General features: G+C 30.6%; 1 protein-coding gene across 3 annotated transcripts in view; it reads right to left on the reverse strand.

Annotated features, from left to right (window-relative positions):
* Positions 1-3,417: 3,417 nt before the first annotated feature.
* The window catches only part of LOC125066115 (ATP-binding cassette sub-family G member 1), a 36,150-nt gene continuing 25,359 nt past the window's right edge, over positions 3,418-14,208 (reverse strand). For all 3 annotated transcript variants that reach the window (XM_047674033.1, XM_047674034.1, XM_047674035.1), the window contains exons 3-13: positions 13,648-13,765; positions 13,150-13,342; positions 11,394-11,539; positions 10,879-11,117; positions 9,399-9,533; positions 9,002-9,141; positions 8,597-8,765; positions 7,563-7,663; positions 6,796-6,951; positions 5,608-5,791; positions 3,418-4,778 (exon numbers count right to left, since the gene is read on the reverse strand). In XM_047674033.1, the coding sequence (XP_047529989.1) occupies positions 4,624-4,778; positions 5,608-5,791; positions 6,796-6,951; positions 7,563-7,663; positions 8,597-8,765; positions 9,002-9,141; positions 9,399-9,533; positions 10,879-11,117; positions 11,394-11,539; positions 13,150-13,342; positions 13,648-13,765 (1,736 nt within the window). In that variant the 3' untranslated portion in view covers positions 3,418-4,623. The remainder of the gene's footprint in view (positions 4,779-5,607; positions 5,792-6,795; positions 6,952-7,562; positions 7,664-8,596; positions 8,766-9,001; positions 9,142-9,398; positions 9,534-10,878; positions 11,118-11,393; positions 11,540-13,149; positions 13,343-13,647; positions 13,766-14,208) is intronic.

The following is a 14,208-nucleotide window of genomic DNA, read 5'->3' on the forward strand; positions in this document are numbered from 1 at the left end:
TTTAATATTTAGTAGGTTTTTATTAAGAATTACAGCAGCTATTATGATAAAATTATAACTCATAAAGACGGATGCAGACAGTGGTGTTTTATTTAATCTATAGCTTGTTTTCGTCTCTCCCTTGAAATAGAGCTTGACTAGTGATGACAACTCCGTTACAAAATTTTATTTAAATAAGCTAATTATAAAATAGTTCCGTTAAATGATTGGGCGATTTTCGATAACTCTGTTACTGGTGACTTTAGTATCTTTAATCTGTCATACTAAACATCGTTCGTTTGTTCAACATTGTCGCCAGATAATCGTTTTTAAAAGTAATATTTTATTTTAACTTTTGAGACTGTTCTTTATGACAATATCTATGACATTTTTTTAGGTAGACGGTTGGGAAAATGGGCCACCAGATGATAAGCGATCACCATCGCCTTTAGATTTTGGCGCTATAAGGAATGTGAAACATTTCTTATTTCCCCAATGCGTCACCAACCTTGGGCGCTTAGATGTTACGTCCCTTGTGCCTGTAGTTACAATGGCTCACTCACCCTACTAACCGGAACACAACAATAGGAAGTACTGTTACTTGGCGGTACAATATGTGTACAATATGAGTGGATGTTACCTACCCAGACGAGCTTGCACAAAGCACTACAAAGTTAATATGTAATTTGTAAGGTTTTTATCGCTTTGTAATATTTATTCAATACAGGGGTTTTGAACTCTACTACTCTACTCTTATAGTAAAGGGTATATTATGTATCCCAAAAAATAGTCAATAAATTATAATTTTATATATAATAAAAATATTTTAAAAATGGTTTGAACTGTACCTAAATCTCCTTAAAGATTTATTAATCTCATCTTTATCCAAAGGTTGTTTGTAAAGTTAGCGATAGGACCGCCATTTGTACATACTATTAATTATATTATTTGTGCAATATATTTGTATACTGTATAATGAAAATTAGTAGCTTCTCCTATATTTTCTTGTAAATAATTTATTGATTTGCTGTTTTGTCTTAGTTATTTCAAAGGCATATCTTTGAAATACATTCCTTCAGTTTTTTTTTTAATGTGTGTGTAATAATTATAATTCAAGAAATCTTATCTTTTCTAGATTAGATCTCTGTATAAACATGTAAATAGTACAACTGGATCGTTATAGCTTTTGTAATAACGATTACGGGGGTTTACATTTTACATTTATATTATTAATACAGTCAAAAGTACTTATAGTGTAACACGTACTGACAGAATGATTCAAAAGTACTTATTTGAGTCTACTTGAATAAAGTATGTTTTTCAATTTATATTTTGTTTGAGTTGGTTTTTTTTATGGTATTGGTTGGCAAACGAGCATATGGGCCACCTGATGGTAAGTGGTTACCACCGCCCATAGACAAAGGCGCTGTAAGAATTATTAACCATTCTTCACATCACCTAGGCGCCACCAACCTCGGGAAATAAGATGTTATGTCCCTTGTGCCTGTGATTACACTGGCTCACTCACCCTTCTAACCGGAACACAAAAATACAGAGTACTGTTATTTGGCGGCAGAATATCTGATGAGTGGGTGGAACCTACCCGGACGGGCTTGCACAAAGCCCTACCACCAAGTGGTATGGTCGTGTTAGGTACGGAGGGAGGGTAGGGTAGAGCGTCCTCTTAATGAGACATGGATGTAGTGTGTGAACAAGGAACGTGTCTATAATATAATATGGGTACCAAATGAAAGAACTTGCTGAGAATACGAATGCGATTTTAATTACTTATAAGTAAAAAATAAATTTAAAATAAAAAATCTTTTTAAAAACAAGCTTTAATATCATATAAATTGTGCTAAATGTGTCAAATGTGAAATGACGTTATAAATTAACAGTACATAAAAGTTTATTTTTTTTCTTTGTAGCGCATTTAAATAAGTTTGTTTTAAAAAAGGTTTTTTACGTTTAGATTATTTTATTATGAATGATATAAAATGTATATTTACTTTTTACGATCGATATGAACATTGATCGCAAATGATTGGTTAAAATCTTTCGCTCCATCCACTGGGCCATATCGGTCCAATTTATATAATAATTTAGTTCTAATCTTTTTTCTTTATGATATCACCTTTTTTATCTTTTTCACGATGTCACGAATCATGATGTAGCTATAAAAAAATTATTAATATGCAATTATTTTTTTAAGTGTATTTAAAATTTATAACTCGTAAATTAAAATCAATAAAATAGTACAGTTTAGGCGTGATTGTTGTTATCGTTTCAGTTATAAAATCTATATTAAACTGTTACGTAACTTCTATAAGTTTTTGTACTATAACTATTTTTGTTTCGTCTCTTGTAACAATGATCCTTAACACTGTCATTATTATTCAGCATACACATCAAGGTATGCTGAATCTATGTTTATCAAGACTGTTATTCTTTCCTCATTGACCACAACTAGCAGCTATGCCATAGTAACATTGCTATTTCGTTGACCTATTTTTTATTAATATGAGTGTTTAAAGTTTCTCACTCCGCTTAATATTCTTCTTTCAAACTCGATTACTATACCATTTAAGAACAACACAGTTCAACCACGATGTATTCATGAACATATTCTTTCCTTTCCTATTGTGTCGCTCTATGTGTGCTCCAGACAGACTACCTTTAGGTTCATTGTTACTAGCTCTGACAGTTTATTCAAGATATATCAAATTTCTAGCAAATACAACTATTTTCCCCGAGTCAGACATTTTTAAACAGAATCGAGTATCACTAAGTCTTATTCAGCCTGAGAGTCTCAGTAGGAAATCATTTTATCAAGCTCTGCATATGTATTGCAATATATAATCATTTACATACGTAACTCTTATCTACACTCGTAGTATAATTTGACAGAGGATCAACTTTAGTATGTAACACTATAAATCATATCTGGTTCATATTTGGTTTGTTTGAGTATAATGTCTAAGTCTTTAAAATTTCTTTGTCTCTACTAAAAGGGATCTTAACTCTTGACTATTCGGCTTCGCTGTGATAAAAAAAATTCTAAGTTGTCAGTGCTGTAAGATTTTTGTTATGCTGATTATCTTTGAACTCTTTAGAGTTCAAGATATCACTTTACTAATGGTCGAATGCTTAATTTCGCCTTTAAGATAGTAAGTACTTATATTTAAATCTAATTATATACATACAAAGATTACAAATCCTGCAATGAGGTCGACTAATTGTGTAAGTAAATTATTTTTTGTATGATTGGGTTATATAAAACTTATTAAAATAAAAAAAAAATATATAAATAAAAAGGTGTATCATAGTAAATGTATAATAGTATTTCGATAATATTTAAATATAATCATGTTTAATTATGTTGCAAAAAATGTAAAATTAAAAATGTTAAAATAAAACAAATTTCCTTTTTTAATAAAATATATTTTGTTGTTAAAGTAATTCGTCAAAAGCTTATTAGCACCAATATTTAACATAATGTTTTAATATTTTTCTATCTTATCTTTCTTGTTATAGTTAGGGAACTGGTGGGCAAGCTGTCAATAGGATGCTTGTACTTAATATATGGCGAACCTAATTGATACTGTAATGTATATCATTAAATAACAATTGTTAATTCAGGATAGGACAGGTTTGTATAAAGACAAAAAGTATAGAAATTAAATTTGTATTTAAATTTATCAGGTGACTAAGAATTGAATATAAGAAAATGCCTTGTTTTTACATTACCTATCAAATTACATTGTTTTTGACGATTTGAAATAATAAATAAATTTGGATGAAAGAGAAGTTAGATATGGCTTAGATAATTGTCGAAAGCACTTTTACACCGAACTCTCGTTTCTTAGTTAAAACAAATAAAATAAAGGTTCTTCAGCTCCGTCACCATTGAAAAATAGTTGTTTTAGATATATCTTATAAATAGTAATGCAGTTTTATGTAAGATTATAATCACCACAATATAAATAAAAGAGAAACAAGATTTTATTTAACAAAAAAAAAACAACATTTTGAAATTGAATTTAAATTGCGCAAAACAGTCAAACTATTTATACCAATCTTATTAAAATTACTGTCAAATAATTTAAAATTAAATCTTAATCTACTTACTGGTAAATTTAATTCCAATAAAGCTTTGAAACCTTCGGTAAGTACATAAATTATGATTTTTACGAAATAATGTTAATACAGATTATAAATATCATTAAATATATTTCCCGTTCACACCAGTTCTATTTACTTTGGTGTAAAAATTTACGCATTAAATATTTCATCAATCAATTCATATCAATTTTTTTTAAAGAATTTTCGTTGAATTTTCTTGCCTTCAATTGATTTTTTATTTTATCACACATATTCCACATTAAAAAGGGTTGTAGCATTACATATGCAAATCATAAAATATCAAATTTTATATTCCTATTTACTAAAATGATAATTTTATCACCAGGATTTTTTGCATCTCTATATTTGTCCAATAAGCTGTTTCTAAACTACCACAAGCCAAGGACTTAAAAATATTTGAGGTATTTATCCCATATAATATTTAAGTTTATCACATTTTAATTATTATCTAAGCATAAATTAAATTATAAGTCAAGTCGAATCCGTCACGAGCTGATGACTTCATCTTTTGTTGAGTCGATACCAGAGCGTCGCACAGGTTAATATGTGCATCAAAACTGTTGTTGTTAGCACGATGGCCATATTAACACCAACATCTATGGTAGCCATATCCATTTCAACGAGGAATTTGCTTGGCGTTATATAGTGGCAATATTCTGCAAAGAAAATTAATTGCAAAATTAAGAAAGTTTGTTAAGAAATTGTATTAGTTCAGAATCATTAAACACAACAACGTGTTATAATTATATGCATATACATTTTACTTGGTGGTAGGCCTAGGCAGGTACCATCCACTCATCACATAGTCTACCACCAAACAGGAATACTTAATATTGTTGTACTCGACTTAGCAGCGTGAGCGAGCCAGGACACTATAGGCAATAGCCAATATTAGTTCCTATTTTTTGGTGCATTGGTGATGTAAGGAATGGTAACTACTTAAACAGTATCAATGTCTATGAGTGGAGGTGATCAATTAAACAGCAGGTGATGTATTCACCAGGCTGCTCACCAACGATTAATAAAAAAATATATTATAAATGTCAATTTTTATTTCATGATTAATTAATTGGTGAATAAGTTTTAATTACTCGATAACCTGCACATTAATACCTCGATAGAGGATATTGAAAATCGATATAATCTTTGATGTATTGGAATTTAATTTAAGTATTTTGATAAAAATACATTGTATTCGTTATCATACTTCTATAGATAATGGCTCAGCAGTGCTCAAAGGCTCAATGAAGGACCGTGCAGTGATTTGAAAGGCATCGATCCCGCTTGTGTTATTGTTGTAAACTTCTGACTCAAGTTTATTTTGCAATCGAAAAATAAATTTAACTATTGTAGTTAAAATTATTTTAAAAAGTATTTGAAATTATTATAAATAAGTCTAAATGGCGTTAATAAAATAAAAAAAAAAACTGAAAGACGTTTCTAGCAGTACCACGACGTAATATGAAGTACAAAACTTATATTTACCTTTAGCGCAGTGCATTTTCGTTCTATTAAATCCGTATATGGAGTGCACAGCGACGTGAAAGCCGGCTCTAAAGTAAGAGATATGGTGGAGCCATCGGAACGAGTATGGTGTGTCCCTTAACGATAAGCAGAAACCAAATACGGAAAATAGACAGGCAAGTACTGGGCCTATGAAAACAGCAATCTGTAATATAAAAATGTATTCTATTGATACAAGTATAAGGAAAATCGCAAACGTAAATTGTACTTTGAGTACATAATATATTCACGAAAAGCAAATACAAAACTAAAAGCGAATTCAAGCAAGTGCGAAACGACGTGTCTTTTTGTTAATAATAAAATGCATCATGCAATAATAAAAACAAAAGATTATATTATAGATATAATCTTTTGTTTTACGAGCTGAGGTTTCACGTAGTTTAAATGATGTTAAGTAGTCGATATCGTGAGTCAGGCCCGTAAATAATATTAAGTTAATATTTTACGGGGTTAATAGTTGGTGTTATTAAATTATGCAAGGCGTTTCAGAAATAATGTATGGTTATGCTATGTCCCTACGTCTGATCTCGGCGATTGCTTCGGATAAATATATCCCATCAGATTATGAGAGTGAGGTAATAAAGATATCCGCATACAAATGTATAATACAGAATAATGAATCTGCGTGAATAATCGACTACCTGGATGCCGTTGTAATTAAGAATGCCTGCCGTACCCAAGTGCGGATTTTAACAACATAAAAAAAAGAGATATACATCAGAAGGTATACTCGTATTATTAGAATCAGTCAAATGAACCAAATTTTATGAACTGCTTGCTAGGTGGATTAAGCCTTTATTACATACGTGTTCATGGTTAAAATGATATGGATGTTATCTGCACACCTTTTAGGTATAATCGATATACATTTTTGATATGCTATTAAATAGGATATAAATTTACATTCGGAACAACTTATTCGCAAATATATTCGGACAAGAGTCATTGATTTATCATGTGCCAAAAGTGTATTGAAGGAAAATTCTTAATATGAGCGCACCCGATGAAACTTGCATTTATCAGAAAATTTGCTACATATGTATTCACTAACCCCTTTTGTACCTGTAACCTGTACACCTTCTCGTCTTTGTTCAGCAATCATTGCCCAAATGTATGTTACTGTCTATAGCTTAAATTATATAAAGTTACCTTTGTAGGTGTTGTAGATCCAATAAAATATCCCCATGCTTGAGCGCAGAGCGAAGTGGCAACTATTGTGGCAAGAAATAGGGTTGCTCGAGTTGATTCAAGCGGGTTGTCAGTAAGCCAGTATGACAAGACGACGTACGAAACACATGATATCATCTGTAAGAGCAATAACACAATCATGTAGGGTATGGGTGGAATATTATTTAAAAAAATTAGGGATGAAAGTAAATAAAAACTGGTATAACCGATAGAAGGAATACGTAGCTTGTTTCCTATCTAAAACAATATATTGGTATTTTTTTTATTATGTCCAAATATATACGAATTAACTGGAGAGTAAATTATTAAGGTCGATATTTCTGTATTATTTGAATAGATTTAATGTAATAAATAATATTAATAAATATTGGACAACATCACATACATTACTCTGATCCCAATGTAAGTAGCTAAAGCACTTGTGTTATGGAAATCAGAAGTAACGACGGTACCAACAAACACCCAGACCCAAGACAACGTAGAAAACTACTGTAACTTTTCTGATAAAGATTTAATATTTTTATATATTATTTGATGATTTATTTCTCATTATTCGATATAAATAAAATTTGAATTATAAGCTTTATTAAATTTAAATTAGAAGCTAATAATTTTGTTTATTAAAAAAAAAAAAACGTCTCTTAATGTAATTTTTTTACATAATTATTATAAATAATACATTCATTTATAAAAGTATTAATATTTCAAATAAAGGAAGATTAATGTACCTGAAATGGTAACTCCACGGCTAATATTGAAAATATGTAAGGTCCTAAACTATACCATCGATTAAAGTATTCGCCTTTTAATATATCCATCTCCAGAGGAACTGAAACGAAATAAAATAATTAATAAAACAAAATACAATATTATCATTTTGATATTTCATACATATACATAAACAGCCTGTAAATTTCCCACTGCTGGGCCAAGGCCTCCTCTCCCTTTGAGACACATGCAGGTTTCCTCACGATGTTTTCCTTCACCGCCGAGCATGATATGAATTATAAACACAAATTAAGCACATGAAAATTCAGTGGTGCCTGCCTGGGCTTGAACCCGACATCATCGGTTAAGATGCACGCGTTCTAACCACTGGGCCTCGGCTCTTTGATATTTCGTTTAACATTATTTCCTAGAAAGTTATGTAATAAATAATTGACGAGGAATTTCATCAGAAGTGAAAAAAAATACTTCGTAAGTGCCTTACTTATCAAAGCTAACAGTTGCGTTTAAATACTTCACCTCTTTTCATGAAAGATGTTATAGATGTAAGTCTAATTTTTACAATATTATACACTAGAAGTTTCTATAGAAGATTAAAGTAGCAGTGTGTAATTGTACCAGTGCTGCGCAAAGGCCTTGTTTCCCTTTTGAGGAGAGGGTTTGGAACTTATTTTATCACGCTGCTCCAATGCAAGTTGGATACGCATATGGCAGAATTTCATTGAAATTACACACATGCAGGTTTACTCACGATGTGTTCCTTAACCACCGTGCACGAGATGAATTACAAATTACGTAAGCTCGGAAAAATTTTGTGATACTTGCTTGGGCTTGAACCCGCAATCATCGGTAGAGATACACACGTTCTAACCACTGGGCCATCTCTATAGAAGATACCCTCTACACTTAGAAACAATATGTTACATTCCAAAAATTCGGGATATAATATTATATGTTCTAGTGAAAAAGCAATTTTAATGTGCGTCTTTATATTTTTAACGGTTGATAAAAAATAAATAGAATAATTAAAACTTACACGACAATGTGACAGACATTTTTCCAGTATAAACTACGAGCAACATCGAGCCGTATAAGTAGACATAATTTCCAAGAACGCTGCTAGCCTCACTGCCAACCCCCGAGTACAAATATCCAAATATCAGGGCGATCACGACATGAGCTGCCACTCGATACAGGAATAGAGACTGAAATATTTGCAAAGACATCAAATTAATGATTTCAGTTGAGTTTGATTGCAATTATTTTCTAGTCATAATATGGAGCATTACCACCTAATCTTGCAAGTTAATATATAGACGTATTTAAAGACTGAAAAAGTGTTATCTTGAGCAAAAATTATAGATAAAATATAAATAGTCAAGAGATCGTTTTGTGGGTATTAATAGGTGTAAATAATATAAAAAAAAAATATTGAACTCACGTAATTTCTCGTCGTTATTAAATAATTCCTGTAAAGCAGGATCCATGTCTGTTTCAAGTATCCAGATGGTCTATTCGAATAGTTCTTTTGATATTTCTTGTTGCTTCTTATTTGTTTGTCTTTCATTTCGGTATCCATACCTACACAATTTTTTAAAGAAATATATATTGTATACTCTAATGTATGTTACTTTAAATGGCTCGAAATTATAGCTTCGTACACTTTCTAGGAAGTCATATAATGTATCGTCAGTATCATTTCATCATATTCCACATTGTGTGAACTAATTTATTCTAATCACAAAAACAAATAAATTAAAAATAATTAGTATATTTACTTTTAAAAGGGTTTAGTTCATAATAATTGTCACGCAATATTCACAAACTATTATACTTACTGAGTGTATTAGAGAACGTTGATATAACTGGCACATCTTCCCATTCCCTAGAGGTAGATTCAGGCTTGTATTGAAGCAACGCTTTAGCGGCTTTGTTCAAGTCAACGTCATATTCTCCAGAGGCTACTTCCATCACTATAAAAATATATTAAAATACAATTATAAAATATCATTACAAAATATTTGCTATATTATTTTCAAAGGTGCACAAGTTATGTTAAGTTAATCGCACATAACTAAGAAAGATTTCAGAATAAGATCAATAAGACCTTTACTCTGAGGTTATTTAATTCTAGTATTAATTCTTTAAATTGGGTTCAAACACAGGTAAGAATTACTGATTTGAGTGAGTATTTGCTTAAAATAGATTAAAAATACCGATCGGCAGAATATTTTATTTCCCTGATATGTCAGAAACAAATGAATTTAAAAATAACGGATAATTTATTACATTTTTATTATTAACTGTTTTTATTCCCCGACCTTAGTTCGAAAACAAAGCACCGCGATAGCGCTCTGTTATCGCCAGAAAATATATATTATTATTATTATTATTACCGATTAATGATTTCACATTACTTTATAAAAAAAGCCTATCAAGGAAGATATACATAGTATACAGGTATTTTTAGTGACCGATATTTAAATCAAATATATTTTACTAAATTGGAATATTAATATACCACCGACAGCTCAGATACTCATAGGTACTATTGCTGCTTTAACGTATGTCGGGATTTACTGGCATTGATACTTTTAAAATCGATAAAAATAATTCGCAATCGAGATGGTTTCTCATTAATAAAATCTTTTTTCTTTCCTCATTGGGAAGTCAATGGAGGAAATAACTGACATTTAGACATGGTCTATGCTTTATATCCTCCAATCAAATCCATTAAAGGGATTACCTTGTGATGTACAGCCATCGATATTAATAGATTGATTTCAAGTTCAATAACACATCAAGTACAAGGCAGTTTAGTTTTTTTTTTAATTATGAATGCATGATATGACTTGTGAAAAAGTTATTGCAACATTTACCATCATATTTATGTAAATAGTAGAATCCGTAAAATAAATATCATAATTATATAATTGTATAATTTATGGCAATATTAAAATTACATTTATATAACCTCTATGACAACACTTCGTTGAAGATTTAAAAAAAGGCGAATATATTAATGCATGTAATGTTTATTCATCAATAAATATTTATTACTAAGTTAATATTCAATTTAAGAAATTAGGTTAGAATTAATTATTGAAAACAATGCAATAATGTTTAACTCTGTCCAATGTCATTGGTATTATAGCGATCGAATCGAAGGTTGAATACTAGAAAACTGTATGGTAAGTTACTAACGGCTCGCCAATCGTTTACAAACGGTTTTATAACATTTTATTATTATCATTGTGATGCGAAAGACTTATTTAGTTCATTTTGGAAAAAAAATATATGAAATAAATTTTCACTTACAGAAATCAGCTGGGTTATGATATGGCGGACATCTTAAACCAGCGCTGTCCAGAGATGGAATGAGGTGAACTCGTGGACCAGAGTAGAGCGTACTCCCAGATGTTAAGCAGTAGATAGAATCAATCTTATCGAAAAGGAGTGCAGAGGGTTGATGTATGGTGGCCACTAGAGTTCGACCTCCACGTGCTAAGCCGTTGAGAAGGGCAATGAGAGATGTCGACGCTGAAGAATCTAATCCGCTAAAATATACAAATGGTTCCTTAATATATTACGATTAGGAAAATATTCAGCAAAAAATAGATGTGGTAAATGTATAAGGTAGTTTTTTTAATACCAGTGGCCAAATTATATTGTTCTGTGTGCAAAATATAGAAAAATTTACGTTTAAAAATTTTTTTCAAACTGTATTTTTTCAGATTCATTTGACTTGTCGAGGTTATTGGCCATCTTACTCTTACTAATGGTTAGGAAAGTAGATTTTAAGCCGCTAAGGATCAGTTGATTTAAGTACTTACGTAGTTGGTTCATCGAGAAATAGTAATGATGGGTCTGATAATAGCTCAAGAGCAACAGCTAGCCTCCTTTTTTGACCGCCGGATAGATCTCTGCAAAGTGTCCGAGAAGTTTTACTGAGACCCAAAAGCGCCAAGACTTCCAATACCTAAAAATGAAACAAGTTTATTTAATACTTGAGTAAATTTCTAAATTATACGAATATTAATAGACAGTACATTTTTTGATCTCAAGTCAATCTAAAACTGCTAAGCTGTTAAAGATGGAACTCACTACTTTTATGTTATTTCTTCATTATGTACATTGTGTAATAAAGATAACTATGTTGTCGTTTAAGACTTTAAAACTTTCATATTTGAAAATGTTGCCTGTCATATGTATATAAATAAATGTGAATGTTTGCTTGTGATGTTGTCTTAGATTTTCGCGATTATTACACATTGAAATAAAACTAGTTTTTAACGGATTTAATCGCGTATATTAATTATTTTAACATCCCGACGTTTCGAGCACTTTGCAGTGTTCGTGGTCACGGGCAAAATAATTAATATACGCGATTAAATCCGTTAAAAACTAGTTTTATTTCAATGTTTGCTTGTGATCTTCTAACAATTTTTAAAGGTGTGTTTTTCTGTATACGGTTAAGGTGGTACCTGGCAATAAAAAATATCAATAATAAATTCAATAAGAACGTTTTATTTAGACTCTTATTTACCTAAAAGCCGGAGAGATAGTCTATTATTTAGACAAAAACAGCTCAAAACTTATTTCTTCCTTTATCCAGCGATTTTCTTTTTTTCTTTTAGTTATTGAAGAAAATACGTGAATAAAAAAAAACAAGGTATACTTTTTTAAATTTGAACATGTTTTTGTCAAACTTTTGAGCCGAATTTCGACGACTGAGCGAACAGTAAAAAAAAAACAGCAACGCGCCATGTGTATTGCCTTAGCCAGCAATCATGTGCTAATAGATCTTGCCGCATGAGGTACTCCTTTTCAAGTGCGTTCTCTTAAATATACATCCTGCTTAGTAACAGAATAAGTAAAAGGTTTCAGAGCCAGTTGTCTGTAATTATTTACTTTTATAAATTCAAAGCAATCGATGATATAATATAGTTGATATCAAAGTTAAAACTTGTAAATATATGAGTCTGTATACAAAATCTGTTGAATTTGGTAAGGGTATGTCCGTTATACTTAAATTTTAGATAGAATTAAAGAACCTTTTGCACTTCTACTGTTTTAATAAACTCTGTAGTGTATACTGTACAATAATTCTGTATTTAAAACTAAAAATAACAAAATTGTAATTTCATATGAATGTTTTTTGTGCATTTATACGCAGAGAGGTGAGTGCACTGTGCAGGCTATTTTATATTTTTGCAGCTGAATAATAAAAGCTATCGTTGTAACCAACCGTTTTATGTATTGGAATTATCAAGTAATCCATCCTTCCTACGTGAGTTGGAATCGAATACATTTCAAACTCAACTTAATTTATTATTGTGTTAAAGTTTCATATCAATCGGATTAGTAGTTTCTACCTGGTTTAAAGTTGAAATAATTTGTCGTAGAAGACTTTATTCAATAAACTCGTATAAATATAACTTACAATTTGAGTAAATCTTGTTTAGTAAGATAGTATATTTTTATGTCGAATAATATTAAGCTTATTATATAACATAACGATCAATAAGTGGACACTTTTATAATAATGACACAACTTTCACTATCTATGTTCACTAAATACTGACTTACTTTCTCTTTGCGTTCTTGCGACTTGAAATCGGCCAGTTTAAGTGCAGCGGCGAGAGACATGGATTCGTAAACGGTAAGGTGTACGCGGAGATCATCGTGCTGGCGGATATATCTCGCGCCTCCTCGTCCGGTGGACTGCGACGCGCATGTACACACGCCGTTCACTGTTATCTCGCCTTTCGCTCCTTTTGTTCTAGTGATAAAAGCGACATTTTTTTTTTAAATTAGAGTTAAAATACATTTTTCGGTAATTACTACTGAAAGCATAAATTTTGTAAGAGGTATTTTAGATAAGATCTGAGTGGGCGAGAATTTGAATGTATACAACGTTTATATTTAATGTTACTTTTAAAATCAAATTAAAATAGCCCAGTAAAATATTACTGGGCTATTTTAATTCGTCTAGTTTAATAAAACTAGAACTAAGAAATATTAAATGATTTTAATTGTAATCCGTTATAATTACTATATCAGTGAGTAAAATATTTTTGTTCTTACGAATAGCCGGCTAGAATATTCAGCAGAGTCGTTTTCCCAGCACCGGACGGACCCATGATGGCCGTGAGTTGTCCCGGTTTAAAGCATCCATTTACACCATTTAAAATATTCCTAGTTTCTGTAACAATAAAATTAAATAGTTACAACATTGATATTTCAAAAAATATTCTTACATTTTTATGTACAATCTTAACCTTATAAAAAGTAAGGTATATAACATTACGTACATGTTACATACATTACTATGTAAAATAAAAGATTGAATATGGTCAGTAAATGAGAAAGTTGCACTTTATTTATACATAATACGCCATTGGCCCATTAGCCCTATTTCGTAAGCAGAAAGTTACTTCTAGTTTGTAATTAAGGACAAAATGTTTAACCATCTACTAGTTTTTTTTTATTATGTATTAAATTATATAATTACTTGAACAGTGGAAAAATTATATATTATTAGATATTGATAAATATATTTACAATATTCTTTATTATCTATTGCTAATTATATTAAATCAAACAAATTTCAAACATAGGCTTCCATATCGTTATCATCCCTTTAGA

The sequence above is a fragment of the Vanessa atalanta genome, chromosome 9, assembly GCF_905147765.1.
Source record: "Vanessa atalanta chromosome 9, ilVanAtal1.2, whole genome shotgun sequence".
Taxonomy (NCBI): domain Eukaryota; kingdom Metazoa; phylum Arthropoda; class Insecta; order Lepidoptera; family Nymphalidae; genus Vanessa; species Vanessa atalanta.